General features: G+C 42.2%; 1 protein-coding gene across 1 annotated transcript in view; it reads left to right on the forward strand.

Annotated features, from left to right (window-relative positions):
- CNTNAP5 (contactin associated protein family member 5) overlaps positions 1-15891 on the forward strand; it is a 1232224-nt gene that overhangs the window by 810921 nt on the left and 405412 nt on the right. The window contains exon 13 of the mRNA XM_090279100.1: positions 15224-15424. Coding sequence (XP_090135226.1) covers positions 15224-15424 — 201 coding nt within the window. The remainder of the gene's footprint in view (positions 1-15223; positions 15425-15891) is intronic.

Genomic DNA, 15891 nt, shown 5'->3' on the forward strand with positions numbered 1-15891 from the left:
TCACATGGATGAGAAGAAAAGTCTCAGAACCAAGATGGAAGAGTGGCTGCACTGTAATTTTTTTACTCATTTATTTGCTTATTCATGCATTCAGCCCCCTTTACTAACTCATTCCCTGATTTCTTGCATTCCTTTATTAATCTTTCATTTATTTATTTCCACTTTTTTATGTGTCCAATTACTTATACATATACATTATTTATTCATTCATTGAGTCAGTCACTCAGTTGTTGAGATGGTCATTTAGAAATTAAGCCATGCAAATAAATTTTGAGCACTGACTGGACTAAGAACCAAGGTTACAAAATGAATATCTGTCCTTGTCCTAAAGGATCTCACAGTTTAAAGAGGGACACAGACTTTGTAAACAGATATTTCACATAAGTTATGGAAAATAAAATAGAAACCAATAGATGCTACACAAATTGTAAAAAGGAAGTCATGGCTGAACCCTTGGAGCAAGGAAGACTGGGCATGGTGGGTGGGAAAGATGTCCTCAAAGAGCTGAACTCTGAGCTGGATTTTTTAGTATAAATGCCTAATATTTAATTAAGCTTCTACTAGTATGAGACTCCATGCCAGGTACTTTATTCTCATGATATCATTCAGTTTTCCAGAAATCGTATGAAAAAGGTACCATTCACTGAATTCTTGAGAGGCTGAATCATTGTGCAAGGTCTCACAAATTGACATATGTTATGCAGAAAGTGAAGTGATGTCTGTAATTCCCATCCCTGGGTTCCTAGGTCAGGATACATATAGGCTCTGAAGCAAAGAAAAATCTATGTGTCTAAAAAAATAGACCCTTCTTCTGGCCTGTGAGGCCCCATCCATCAGTCCCTGCAGGAAGCTCCTCAATGACATGACCTTGAAAGAATGAGATCTCCATTATAAGCACTTAACCTCCTCGATCATCACTTTCCTCATCTGTAAAATGAGAATAATCATGCCCATCTGCAAGGTTTTTCTAAATGTTAAATGAGAATTATAAAAAGCAAAGGGACTCAAATTTTATTCCTTCAAAAAATGACCTAAGATGGATATTTAAAATGTCATTTTTTAGACTATTCCCAGCAATGTTTCTTCAGTATATTTTGACCAGTGATAAGAAACATCATTTTTAAGTACCCAAAGATATTGGACTTTGGGAAATATCTTTGTAAGTTACTAACACATTACTTAACACTTAAGTTCCCTTCTTTAGTCACATTCCCACTACTCAGTGACTGAAAGAGTTGCTCTTCTTAAGATGTGAACATAAGAATTATCCTAATACCTTCCTGATGGACGTTTCACACATATATTTATTGCAGATACCTGATGAACCCTTCCTTCTAGTGCTGTGGAGATCAGAACACAGTCCAATCAACTGGAGTTTATTGAGACTGCTTTGTGCTCAGGGCTGTACAAGCTATTGTAAATTACTGACCTCGATGCCCAACGACCTCATATTTAACTTACAGCCTTAAAGCACTTTTGTGTAGTTCATTCTATTCATGCAATTACCCTGTAAATACTACAATCATGTAATCCTAGGAAAGTTAGTGTCTATGACACTCAATTTCCTCATCTGTACAGCAGAAATGAACAGTTACTCTTATCTCACTGGATTGATGTGCATATGAGATAAAATTAAAAGAGCAATACACCTAATACACTCAGTACACTATCTGGCATTCTCTAAGAGCTTCTAAAATGGAAGTCATCATTGCCACTATCATAGAAGGATCTAGATGCTGAAGGAGTTCAGAGACAAGAGTGATCATAAAGGCTTCCTGGGAGACTCATGGCTTGAGTGTGACCTTGATAGATGGATGTCCCAAAACTAGGCAGCGGGGATAAGAGAGAAAAAACAATTCCTTTGAGCTCAGTGGGGACATGGATGTGAAGAAGTAGTGAGCAGATGCCCCAGTGTCCTTCTCCTTGCTGGAGGACTCCTGGCTCACTTGTTTATCTGATGTAGAGCTACCTTTTGGCTGAATATGTCTTGTTCAGAAGAGTGAAATAACAGGTGGCAGTCAACGGTCGCTCCCAGAAACCTTGCTTGCTGCTGTTTACTTTTGCTCTTAGTGTAGGATTCCAGGGAGAGATGATGAATCGAAATCTGTCTACATGTCCCGAGGAATAAAAGGGCCAAGATGTGCAAGCAAGTTACGATTTCATATTCTGTGAAATAAGGGAAGCAGAATAGCCAGTCACAAGAGCAGCAATCGGGTTTACGTTCTATGCATACATGTGTTTGGATATGTTATATTTTTATCGATTTGTAAAAAGAAGTGGATTACAGACATTAATTGTAGGGTTTCCAAATGTTTTTTTTTTTTTTTCAGTGCTAGCTTTAATCAGTATTCTATGCAGCCCTTATTCTTTATATTTGGTCCTGCCTTTCTGGAATATCATCTGCTCACCTTTTCCTTTAGACCAAGCTCTCATTATTTTATCCTATGGAGCTTCTTTTCCTGACACAGTTCTTATGAATCCCCTTTAATTTACTTAATCAACAAATATCTAACAAATCCAGCATAATCTACAAGATCTTGGCCTTGGTTTGAATCCCAGTGCTTATACTTCTTAGTTTTGTCAAGTTATGTAACTTAGGGGAAATATTTGACCACACTGTTCCTCGGTTTCCTATCGTCGTCGTCGTCGTCGTCGGCAGCCGTCCGTCTCGAGAGACGATGGCATAGCTTCTTGAGAGTCTATCTGCACCGCCGAGAATGGCTGTGCAGTCCGACTCGGGAGTGACAATCCCTGCCACACTTGTTACAGGTGAAGGCAGATGGCCGTTGTTGCTGCTGTTGACGCTGCTTCCACCTCGATCTTTTCTGGACCGCCTCCTCGTTGCGCGCAGCCTCTGCACGTGACGTACCTTGCCTGACCGCGAGCCTCCAGGCTAGGCGGTCGTCTGCTTGAACTTCCCATGTGTTGAGATTGATGGAGCATTGTGTCATGTCCTTTTTGCAGATGTCTTTGAACCGCAGTTTTGGGCGCCCTCTCATCCTCTTGCCTTCTGCTAGCTCGCCGTAGAGGAGGTCTTTGGGGATACGGCCTGCATCCATTCTTTTGACATGGCCGAGCCACCTGAGGCGTCTCTCGCTAAGAACTGCATGCAAACTGCTCATACTGGCTCGCTTCAGCACCTCGGTGTTGGGGACCTTATCCTGCCAGGCGACATGCAGGACGCGTCGCAGGCACCTCATGTGGAAGCTGTTGAGTTTCCTTTCGTGCCTTGCATAGGTGGTCCACGTCTCGCTGCCATAGAGGAGAGTGCTGAGTACGCAGGCTTGGTAGATGCGCAGTCTGGTTTTCTCAGTGAGGCTGGAATTGTTCCACGCTCACCGGTTCAGTCTGGCCATAACTGTGGCTGCCCTGGCGATTCTCCGGTTGACCTCCAAGTCGACTGACAGAGAGCTCGAGATGGTGGACCCGAGGTAAGTGAAGTCGTTGACAACCTCCAGGGTGTACCCGTCGATGGTGATGCATGGGGGAGTCCCCGTGCCTTGAGCCATAACATTCGTCTTCGTCAGGCTGATGGCTAGTCCGAACTCCTTGCATGCGTGGGAAAGGCAAGTGACTAGCTGCTGGAGTCCCTCTTCGGAGTGTGATGTCAAAGCTGCGTCGTCGGCGAAGAGCATCTCACGGATGAGCACCTCTTTGACTTTGTTCTTGGCTCGTAGACGGGCCAGGTTGTAGAGCTTGCCATCGGATCTGGTGTGAATGAAGACACCCTCGCTGCAGTCCTTAAAGGCGTATTGGAGGAGCATGGAGAAGAAGATTCCGAACAGCGTAGGCGCGAGGACGCAGCCCTGCTTTACTCCGCTGCTGACTGGGAAGGCCTCAGAGGTTGCGCCGTTGTAGAACACCGTGCTGTGCATGTTGTCCTGAAAGGACATGACCACAGCAAGCAGATGTGGTGGACAGCCAATCTTCCGTAGCAAGCTGAAGAGACCGCTTCGACTGACCAGATCAAACGCCTTCGTAAGGTCGATAAAGGCTAGGTAGAGTGGTTTATGCTGCTCGTGACACTTCTCCTGCAGCTGGCGTAGGGAGAAGATCATGTCCACTGTTGAACGGCCAGCTCTGAAGCCACACTGGGACTCTGGGTAGACGCGGGAAGCAAGGGTCTGCAGGCGGGCAAGAGCGACCCGGGTGAATACTTTGCCGATGACGCTGAGGAGAGAGATGCCCCAGTAGTTGTTGCAGTCGCTGCGGTCTCCTTTGTTCTTGTACATGGTGATAATGTTGTCATCTCTCATATCCTGGGGGATGTAACCCTCCTTCCAGCAGCGACAGAGTAGATGGTGGAGCGGCTGTAGCAGGACTGGTTTCCCGCTCTTTAGGATTTCTGGAGGGATTCTGTCGCTTCCTGGTGCTTTCCCGCAAGCGAGGCGGTCGATGGCTTTGCTGAGCTCTGCCGCAGTAGGTGGGGTGTCTAGCTCCTCCATGACTGGTAGGTCTGGGATGGCGTTAAGAGCAGTGTCTGTTACGGTGTTCTTCATTGCGTACAGCTCGAGGTAGTGCTCGGTCCACCGCCGCATTTGCTGTTCCTGGTCAGTGATGACCTCACCTGTCTTGGACTTAAGGGGGGCGATCTTGGAGGGGATTGGGCCTGTTGCCTTCTTGATACCCTCATACATTCCTCGTGCGTTGCCTATATCAGCGGCTTCCTGAATGCTTCTGCACAGGTTTAGCCAATAGGTGTTGGCACAGTGGCGGGCGGTCTTCTGGACTTTGTTCCTGGCAGCCCGTAGAGCTTGAAATGTACTGGGAGTGGGCGTGACCTTGTAAGCCAGTAGGGCCTTCCTCTTAGCCTCGATCACGGGTTCCATTTCTTCCCAGTGAGCCTCGTACCAGTCAGCGTTCTTCCGCTCTTTCTTCCCGTAAGCAATAATGGCGGAGTTGTATATGGCGTCGCGGAGACGTGGCCAATTGGATTCGATAATGTCATCTGCCGCCACTCCCTCGCCGAGTGCATCTTCCATCTTGTTGATGAATTGCTGGGTCTTAACTGGGTTGCTGGCACAACTGGTGTTGATGCGTGGGCGACCCTTCATCTTGGAGTGGTGCAACCTCTTCGGCATTATGCGCACCTTGCTTACCACGAGGGCATGGTCCGTGTCGCAGTCTGCACTGTGGTAGCTGTGTGTGAGGAGGGTGCTGCCAATATCCGTTCTTCTGGTGATGACGAGGTCAAGCTGGTGCCAATGGCGGGAGCGGGGGTGCCTCCATGACACCTGGTGGATCTCTTTGCACTTGAAGAATGTGTTTGTCACGCACAGGCCGTGGTGACACGAAAGCTCAAGCAGTCGCTGACCATTCTCATTGATCTTTCCTCTCCCAAAGTTTCCAAGGCAGGTGGGCCAGGCCATGTGGTCGGCTCCTACTCTTGCGTTGAAGTCTCCAAGGAGATAGAGAGCGTTACTTCTGGGGATCTTGGATAACGCTTCGTCCAGTGCATGGTAGAACTCTTCTTTCTCTTCGATGGTGGCGCAGAGGGTTGGGGCGTACGCGCTAAGAATGCTGACTGGGCCGAAAGTTGTTGACAATCGGAGGGTAAGTAATCTCTCTGTGCCTCCTGTGGGTGGCTCTATGGAGTTAACAAGCGTGTTCTTCACAGCGAACCCAACACCGTGCTGTCTTGGTTGGTCCGGAGACTTCCCTTGCCAGTAGAAGGTGTAGTTGGTTTCTCTGATAGTTCCGTTGTCGGCCAACCGGGTCTCCTGTAGAGCCGCAATGTCGATGTTTAGTCGTGCCAGTTCCCTATCGATGACAGCGGTTTTCCTGGCACCCTTGATCCACGGAAGGTCTGCAGTAAGTCCGGGGCACATGGTCCTGATGTTCCAGCTAGCGAGGCGAAGAGCCGGAGGCTTCTTTCTTGTTGTTTGCTTGGAATTAACTGGTGTGGGTGTTTTGTGGCCCACTTTTCGAGAGGCGCCTCTCTGATCCCCACGCACCCAGTGGGGCAGGCGAGCCATGGCGAGACGGCACCTAATTGGCTGGGGCTGCCCAGCTTGAGGCGGGCGGTAGCTGTCCAGTGAGGTGCGATGACCTCTCCCACCGTCAGAGGAGACCCCTGGCGCTCGTTTCCTTCGCCAATCGGATGAGCTTATAACCGGTATCTGTCTCCTCCCGTGTTGAGTCGACATCTTGCGATGACGCTGGAGTGTCCTCTCCAGTGAAACTGAAGCTACAGAGCCTGGGCAGGGTGATATGGAGGGTCTGCTGTTGCCCATGCAGCAGACCCCCCCTCTCTTCGCAGCTGAAGGGTCCAAGGGAAAGACAAAGTCAATACAGCTTGGCTTCAGGTGCGCCGCAGGAGTTGCCGGTGTTGACTACAATGTCAAATCGCCTTAGGGACTCCGGCTCCGGATTTTCTGTCGGGGTTTACTCCCTTAGCCTTTCCCCTGAAGAGGTATGCCGCAAGGCAGCGGAGGTTTTTTGGAGTCAGAGTTTTCCTTCTCTGATTGATCATCTTACAGCAGAACTGGAAACTGCATCTTTAAGATATCTATGTCTCACCACTGGCTCCCTCGCAAGCAGCGGGTCGAGTTTGGAGAGCGGTGCACGGTTCTTTTACGAAGGGCGGCTGGACACGAGGGGCTGAATGCAGCGGCGATCTGTATTTAATACACTAGGATGGAAGCCAGCCACTGGGAGAATATTTTAAGTTGGCAAGTTCACACTTCAAAGAGAACACACCTCTCCCACTTCTCTCTGCCTCGGTTTCCTATACTGTTATTAATAATAGAACTTATTTTTAAAGGTGAGGTTCACATGAAATAATTGATGTAATCCATAAGAAAAAATGTCTGGAATTATATACCCAATACATGGTTGCTATTATTTATTATTTTTATCATTTTATGCTCAGAAAACTTGATGCTAGTTTCTGAGGATATAACAATTATAATAATAAGCAATAACTTGTATGATTGCACAACATCTGACACACTCAAATCACTCATAAATGTTAATTTAACATTATTAATAAACACATTGGAAAATGAATATGCTATTATGGTGTGAATATTTGAATTTAATAATAATTTTTCCTATTTAATAATTGTTTGTCCAGTTAGTCCTTAGCTCTGTGTGTGTGTGTGTGTGTGTGTGTGTGTGTGTGCCTGTGCAAGAGCACATTCACATGCATTTATTGGAGCAGAGTAGAAGAGTTCTGAGCACTTCCTGCATGTGAAGCATTGTGCAAAGCACTATCTTTTTTCACCAAAGTTTTTATTTTGAAATGTCGAAACCTAAAGAAAAGTTTAAAAAGATACTAAAATAAGCTTTTATACTTTTCTCCAAATGTTAACATTTTGCCACATTTGTAAATTTGTGCTACCCTCATCTCTCTCTCTTATTGTCTCTTCCTTCTCCTCCCTTCTTCCTCATAAATTGCCTTTTTTTCCAGAACTACTTGAAAATAAGCTGTAGATATATTGATAATTTAAATCTAAAGAGTTTGGCTCGTAGCTCTTAGAACAAGGATATTATTCTATATAACCACAATATTAGAATCATACATAAAAAACATTAATTAAATTAATATCCAATATACAGTCTATCTTGTCCCTATTGTGTCTTTTATAGAAGTGTCTGCTTTTATAGTCTTATTTAGGATTAAAACACTGTCCACATGATGGATATTTTTTTAAATCCTCACCTGAGGATATATTTATTGATTTCAGAGACAAGAAGGGAGGGAGAGAGAGAGACAGAGAAACATCGATGTGAGAGAGAAATATCAATTGGTTGCCTCCTGTATGTGCCCAGGCCAGATATAGAACCCACAACCTAAGTGTTTGCCCTGATCAGGAATCAAACCCAAAACCTTTTGGCTTACAGGACGATGCTCCAATCACCAGAGCCACCAGCCAGGGCCATGTGATGGATGTAATTGCCATGTCCTTTTAGTCTCTTTAACTTGAATGCCCCATCCCATAATTCATATTATTCAATATTCTGTTTGCTTTTCATAACATTAATTTTTGAAGATTAGTATAATCCAGCTTTTAAGTAAAATATTCCATATTTTGGATTTTTTCTGAATATTTGTCATTATTAGAATACTTCAGTAAGACAATTTCATGGGCAGTGTGTGCTCTTTTTAGTACATCCCATCAGAAGGGATATGATGTCATTCTGGGCCGTAGTGGGGATGTTCACTTTGATCCCTTGGCTAGAACAGTTCTGCTAGATCTTTACATTATGAAGGTAATTTGTAAGTAGTAAGTTATGTATGGGAGTATCTTGTACCCCAACATTTCCTCCCAATCTGTTAATGATACTAATCCATAGAATTGATTACACCAGAATTTTCAAGTGCTTTTCTAATTCTATAATTCCTTCTAAATTGTACATATCTTTCTGCCTTCTTCTCCACAGAACAGTTTTTTAAAAATTTCTCACCCTCCTCCATCTTCCTTTGTGCCACTATAAACCCATAAGTTATTTCATTTTAAAGTGTTACTATTACCATTCTATTGTTTGATGTTAAAATTGCCCTAGCTAACCATGGTTTCTTTGTTTCTGCTCCTATGCCTTTTTTACATGCATCCATTAATTTTGGAGTACTTCTTTGTTTTCTAGCATAAGATGTTCCAGAATCTTTCACTGCTTAGACACAGACTAAGCTATTTTCCATAAAAAGTCTAGTTCATTTGTAGCGATTACTTTTGGAAATTAACATCTAGGTGTTAGATTTGCTATTGTTTCTAGAGTAATAAGGCCCTTACTGCATGTGAAATAATTTTAGTGGACACAGAAGGAAAATGAATGTGTGTGCTCCAGAGCAGACATGTCAGCTGAAAGAGAGACAATTCCACTCTCTTCTTTGAAGTTTTCCGTTTATTGGTTTGTCTTCGTTGATAACCTCCAGAACCAGAGTATAAGATCTAGGAAGCAGAGGAAGTGGGCAATCTCACATTTACAGAACGCTTGCCTCCCTCAGTGACCCGGTAAGAGGAGATGTGAATAAGGCCTTTACTATGCCTTCTCAGGACTAAGACAAGACCTCTGCAGTCCGTGCACAGCCTTATGGATGCCTCTGAGTTCAATCCCAGCTACTTTAGTTCTTCTAAACAAAAGGAGAGGAACTACTATTTATTGTAAACCCATGGCCCAGGTACTGGGTTATATCTTCTTAAAGTTGATCTCATTTAATTCACAAGATAAAGTGTGAGGTGGAGATCCTTTTTCATTTGTATTTTGAGAAAATATAGGCTCAGGGAGTTTGAAGAGCATGTCAACACTGATCAGCTAGCAAGTAACAGATGTGGAGATTGAATTAAATCAATGTAAGTGGTCAACTGTTTTCTGAGAAGCACCAAAATAGTGCCTGCCACAAAGACACACCTACAAACCTCATAAAACTTCTGACAGCAACCACAACCTGTGTACCAGCTCCTAGCCCTCTTTGCATCAGGTAATTTGGATTTGGAGGCCCGTCTTTCCCCTTTTCTGCTCAGAAGGTGGGACATGGAGCTAGTCCACAACCTTTTGTCCTGCCCCAGAGGCACCATGCTTTCAGCTGCCATAGGGACTCTTTCCCAGAACCAGCTGTGAAAGCACTCAGGGCTCGGAGTGTTATTCAGCCTTGTACCCCTCATACTACCACCTTTTCAGCCCCTAACATAATGCTCTGCAGACATTAGGTATTTAGTAAGTTTTTCTTGAAGAAACCAACAAACAAAAAGCAAACAAATACAATATAGTGTGCATGGAGTCCATTCAAAAACACACCCTCCAAGACCATCAAACTGATTTCACAGTTCTCTTTGATCTTGACACCTATTTTAAAGCAAGCAACAAGAAAAATAAACCCCAAGAAGGTACATAAAAAGTAAAAGCTCACGTGAAGCAGTGGGGATAAGTCATAGTCAGATCGGTTGTGTGGAGGTCGTGTAGTTGGCCCAGGCAGCAAGTGGGACAGTGGTCACGGCTGCAGCTGGGCCCTGGCATCACACCAGGGTGTCTGCACCAGCCAGTGCACAGTGCCAGGGCCTGTAGCCATACCAGGGGCCCGGACTGTATGCTCACTCTCCCAAACGGCAGAAGTCTGGAAGGAAGCCAGGTCTGCCGGGGTTTCAGTAAGGCATGCATGGGCAGCTGGGCTGATCTACACAGGAGGACATACGGTTCAGTATGAAATTCGGATGCCTTTTGAAGCAGTCAAATATTGTTTTATACTAATTTTCTCCCTTTCCTTTAAAAGTTGAGAGGACGGTGGCATTGACTCCTCAGCACAGGCTTCCGTACTGTTTCTCACTATGAGATTGTCCCTCCTGATTCTTCCTGAATCATTTCATCAGAATGACTTGTAGGAGTTCAAATTTGATTTTGAGTCACCTACCCTGAGCCAGGCACTCTTAACCCTGTGCATTCTATTAATTTCTCACACATTACTTAACATGGATTCTATCCATTTCCCAGAGAAGACTGAGGCTTGGGGTAGGGGTAAAATGTCTCTACCAGGAATGCAGTCCGTGCAGAGCCAGCAGGAGCCCAGGCCCAAGGTCCCCAAGCCCTTGCTTTTCTCCATGGCATCTGCCTACATTCTCCATAGAATCCCTTACCACAAAGACATTTACTCAGTAGTCATTACTTGTTATTCAAGTGGTGGGATAAAATAGAAACATATGAAAAACTAAATAACTATTAATGTAAAACAACAAGAGATGTCACTAGGTTGCAGATGTGTAGATGGTAAATCAGTGGTAAAGACTGTGCTTTCAGGATTATGTAAACTGCCTTTAACCTTTACATGGAAAATTCACTTTGTCAACAAAGATAACTATACTGGAAGTGACCCCAGAAACCTTAATATAGACTTGCTTTATTACAGTAGGCATATAAGTGAATTGACACATTTTTCAAAGAATTATAAGCAGCTCCCCACAGTGATTTAAATTCAATTAAGCCAGATATTGACAATCTGTAGAGTTCCTTCCAAGTATTGTGATAGAAAAATTACAGTGTTTATTTTTGTTTGTTTGTTTGTTTGTTTTTTATCCTGGATCTGCAAGAGACAAATATATGTGTAGAATGAGGTTTTATTAATCAGACTTAACATTTAGCCTCTCTTTCCTTTTCCACTTGTTTTTATTCTTTTTTTTTCTGAAGAATAATTATTTTTCTGTAAAAACTGATATTAAAATACCTGTTTTCCAATGAGAAAACTTCAGAGGTGGTTATATAACTTAGTCTCACTGCTGGCAAGTAGCAGAGCACAGGTTCTAACTGGATGGACTTGTCCATAATCTAGACTATCTTACAGCCATATACACTGCTCTAGAGGCCAGAACATATGTCCTGTGATGGACACAGAACTTCAACACGAAAGCAATTTCTCTTCTGGGTCTTTCTAAACAGGTGTTCTCCTAATAGATTTTGATAGATTTTGGGAGGTAAGACTGGGCTCAGTTTATCTTATCTCCTTTGAAAGTGCCTCTTACTTTATGCTCTGGGAAAGACCCTTTTTAATATAAACTATTATGAGAACTGCCCAAGGCCACTTACAGCTTATCCTTCTCCTTGATGTTATTAGTAATAGTAGCAGCATCTGATATCTCTGAGATCTTTGATGTTTTTATATGTAATACAAAACATAGATGTCTGTGGCATGCTTAGTAAGTTAGTTAATAATGGAGTTTCTCACACATATTCCCTCAATTTATCTTTATAACCACCCTGTATAGTTGGCATCATTGCTCCTTTTTAAATATTACTGATGAGGAAATTGAACTTTAGAAAAGTAATCATTTGACTAATGTTGCTTAGCCAGTTAAGTACCAAGCTGGCACACAAATCTAGATTTCTGGTTCCAGAGCCAAGGCTGAATACACTAATCTCCACCTAACCATTGACTAAATTGATCATCTTGAATATTTAGCTTAATGGGCCCAATTTTAGTACAAGCATGTGTGGGTTGGTAAATGAATCCCCTGCATCCACCTAAAAGACTGTCCAGAACAAATCTTACTCATTTGAAAATCCTTCAGAGCTGACTTTCACATTGACCTTTCTTAGCTAAAATCACAGTACTCATCCTAGACGAGGCAGCTGGAGCATCAGCCACTATGGCCGTCTCTCATAAGTGGCACTGACTGCTGACCTTTAATGTTATCAGAGTCAGGGCTTAATTAGCACTGCTGTTGGTGAAGCTGAGGGGAAGAAAAAGAAAGTGAGAAAAAAAATAGTCATTCACCCCTGTGCTTTCAGTCTTTATTCTACTATCTCCAAGGAGAAAAAATAATCAGAGGACAAAGGTTATCTTTGAAACGAAAGCCAACAAAGAGACCTAGGTTTAGAGTAATCAGCTCTCTTCCTGTCACTCATCTTGTGCTTGCAGTGAGGTTTGTGATGTCTAAATGAATTGTGGGAGCACTTTGGAGCTCTTATTGTTCCCTTGTATCTTCTGTATGTTGCATATATCAAAAAGTACCTATAGTTGAATTATTAAAACTACAATTTACCCTCAGGGTCCAGAGGCAAGGGTTGGCAATATTAGTGGCTTTAAGATGAAAGATCGTCTGTCTGACACAGCTTTCTTGTCCATTTTGCCAAAGACAGAATATGATTTTGGCAAAATGACTCAATGACTAAATGAATAAGCAAGTCAATCAATGAATGTATGGACAATTAGATGAATGGATATACAGATAGGAAAAGCTGTGTTTATGGCGAGGAAAATCCAAATTCCTAAAATTTATAATGATGCTAGTGGATCATCTTTAAAATCAGACAGATTGGACAAAGCAAGAGTGGGGACAAATTTTGTTTCCCCAACCCTTCATATATCTATATATTTATATATTATATCTGTATAGATATAAGGATATAGATTGTCATCAGTAGGGTTGTAAAATGTCTCAGTATGATGCAGGAACATATCTATTATTAGATTGGGTTTTTCTGTTTCTAAGCACTACAGATATTTCAAAACCGTCAGTCTTTATTTATCCCTCTACAACAATGCATTATTGAGAAATTACTTTTCTTTAGTTATTTTGTCAGCATTTGTCCATATTGGCACAACATTTTTAAAGATGTTTGTGTTAATTGTGTAACATTATTTTTTACCAATATGAATCATGTATTATTTTTACATTCTAAGTCAAAATCCAGTAACCTTCATCTGATTTGTTTTGTAGGCTTTATAGAAAATGTAATTCTGCCTCTATTAAACATTGGAAATATGTGGGTTATAAGTGGGCTGGCTTTACACTTAAGATGAATCAGAATGTTTGAGCATAGTCTAATTCTAGCCTCTTAGTAATACAGTATTCCCTCACTTACCATGGGTGTTACGTTCTAGACCCCTCTGCAATAGGTGAAAATCCACGAAGTAGGAACCTTACATTTATTTTAGTATTTATATATATTTTAAGGCTTTATAAACCCTTCCCACACACTTACAAACTGTTCCCAGTCCTTGTTAACCTTTCCCATTCCCTTATTAACTTTTCCACACTTCTATAAACACTATTTATGTTCTTAAACATATTCTACACTCTTAAACCTACGTAACTTTAACAAGATATGTATATAGTACCGCAAAATTCCATGATTAGCAAAAAATATGCAATAAATATTTAAATATAATATTTTTTAAAATCCTGCGATACAGTGAGGCCATGATAAGTGAACCGTGATATAGAGAGGGACTACTGTACTAATTAATAGTGGTTGCTTCCAGTGTATGTTCCCACTGTTTTTGTCTAATAGATATACCCTGGACCATTTATTTGCTTTTTAGACCTTGGTTTTCTCATTTGTAAGACTGAGGAGGTGAGGAAGGAAGGAAACCACATGATGTCTGTGTTGGGTTCTTTTTCAGCCCTGAGAATTTAGGAAGAGTATTAATGGTATTATGCGGTAAAGATTTTCAGATGACAAAAGCTTTTCAAGACTTCCTGTTTCCTCCTTTGCTTTATCTGTAAGCATGTTTAGAATTAAATTCTATGTCCAATTGAAGCAAATGTTTTAGCCTAAGTTATAGCGAAATGTCTGATGTCTCTTAGATAGTGCTTTGCAATTATATTTTTGGTTGCTATTCCATATTAATAGCCTTGCCACCTGCCACAGTATAGATGGTTTTACTGTCCTTTTAGTTTTATTTTTTACTGATGATAAAACTGAGTACCCAAAAAGTGATGTGACTTGTTCAAGCTTGTTCTTAGCAGAAAGAGGTTTCACATACAGATCTCTCAATTTCTAAAATTCATATTTCTCTCCACTCTCCTTGCTTCCCATTCTTATTTGTCATAAGAAAAACATGTTATTCCTCTCCTGATTCAGTTATTCATCTCTGCATGTTCTTTTATTTTAAGACTCCAAAAATATTTTTGGCAAAGGGAGGTAACATGGAGAATAAATAATAAAAACTGCAAGTAAGTGCCTAGGAGTTCATTGTGGATTGAAAATTCCATACTTGTTAATTGTGTATGTGTTACAAAATATTCTCTGTGGCTAGATCTTATTTTCCACCTGGGTCTTATGGTTTTCTGAGATAATTATTAATGCTAGTGTTTCTCTTGAGAAGAGTATGTCAGTAGCTGGAAGGACAACTTAGTCACTTACTGTGTAATCTGGAGTAAACTGCCAAATCTCCTCACTTACATTTCCCTCATTTCTGATGTGTTGGTATTAACTTGCTTCTGATTTAAGTAATATTGATTTTTAAATGAGACAATGGTCATTAAATGCTTAGCATACAGCCTGTTGAGTAAGGGCTCCAAAACATTAGCTCTTAAGATTACTAATCTCAGGCCCTGGCTGCTGTGGCTCAGTGGATTGAGCGTTGGCCTGCGAGCCAAGTGTCGCTGGTTCAATTCTCAGTCAGGGAACATTATTAGGTTACACGTCAGGTCCCCAGTTGGGGGCGCGAGTGAGAGGCAACCACACAGTGATGTTTCTCTCCCTTTCTTTCTCCTTTCCCCTCTCTCTAAAAGCAAACAAACAAACAAATAAATAAATAACTTATATATAAAAAAAAAGATTACTAATCTCCATTCTAACTCTGAGTGGGGCTCTATGAAGAGCAAAAACTCTCTGGTCAAATTCTTTACATGATTAGAGCACTCATGTGGTGATTAATGGTTGCATGTCATGACACCCATCACACTGCCTGCGTGATCTTTCAGCTTTATTGAAGTGCATGAGTGTTGTCCTTTTTGGAACTTCCTTCTAACCTCTACTTCCTTGGATTGTGTTCTCTGGGCAGAAGACAAGATCTGGACATCAGTGCAGCACAACAACACAGGACTGACCTATGTGCAGGGCGCCAGCCCTGAGAAGCCCTACTCCATGGCCTTTGATTATGGGGGCAGCATAGAGCAGCTGGAGGCCATGATCGACAGCTCAGAGCACTGTGAGCAGGAAGTGGCTTACTACTGCAGGAGGTCACGCCTGCTCAACACACCAGGTAAGGCTTGCTGCTGCCCCTACCACTGTGCATGGCCATGCAGGCTATCACAGGTTGGCAGAAGGGCTCCCAAACCTGGAATTTTATGGAGATGAGAGTTTGGCAAGAAATTGAGTGCAGTTACCATCATTCACTAAGCAGTGGAGAGAAAGACTGCTAGGAGAGGACTGGAATGGGCAAGTCATGACTCTGACACCCAGGGTATGTCCAGGAGGATGTTCCCTAGCCTCTTAAAGTTTCTTTATATCTCCAAAAGGGAATTATTATGACACCTATCCTGCAAAAATTGGGATAATGAAAAGTGCCTTACGAGCAATAGCACTTGAAGACAACATTTGAGCTAGACATAAAAATTGTAGAGGTGAGACATTTCTGGCAGAGGGAATAGCAAATGACAAAGCACTAAGGATCTCTGCACATTCACCAAAGAGCAATGAGTTCTGTCTGGGGCAAAAGATACACAGAGA

Source organism: Furipterus horrens, unplaced genomic scaffold, assembly GCF_987537825.1.
Source record: "Furipterus horrens unplaced genomic scaffold, mFurHor1.1.pri manual_scaffold_1, whole genome shotgun sequence".
NCBI classification, from domain to species: Eukaryota; Metazoa; Chordata; class Mammalia; order Chiroptera; family Furipteridae; genus Furipterus; species Furipterus horrens.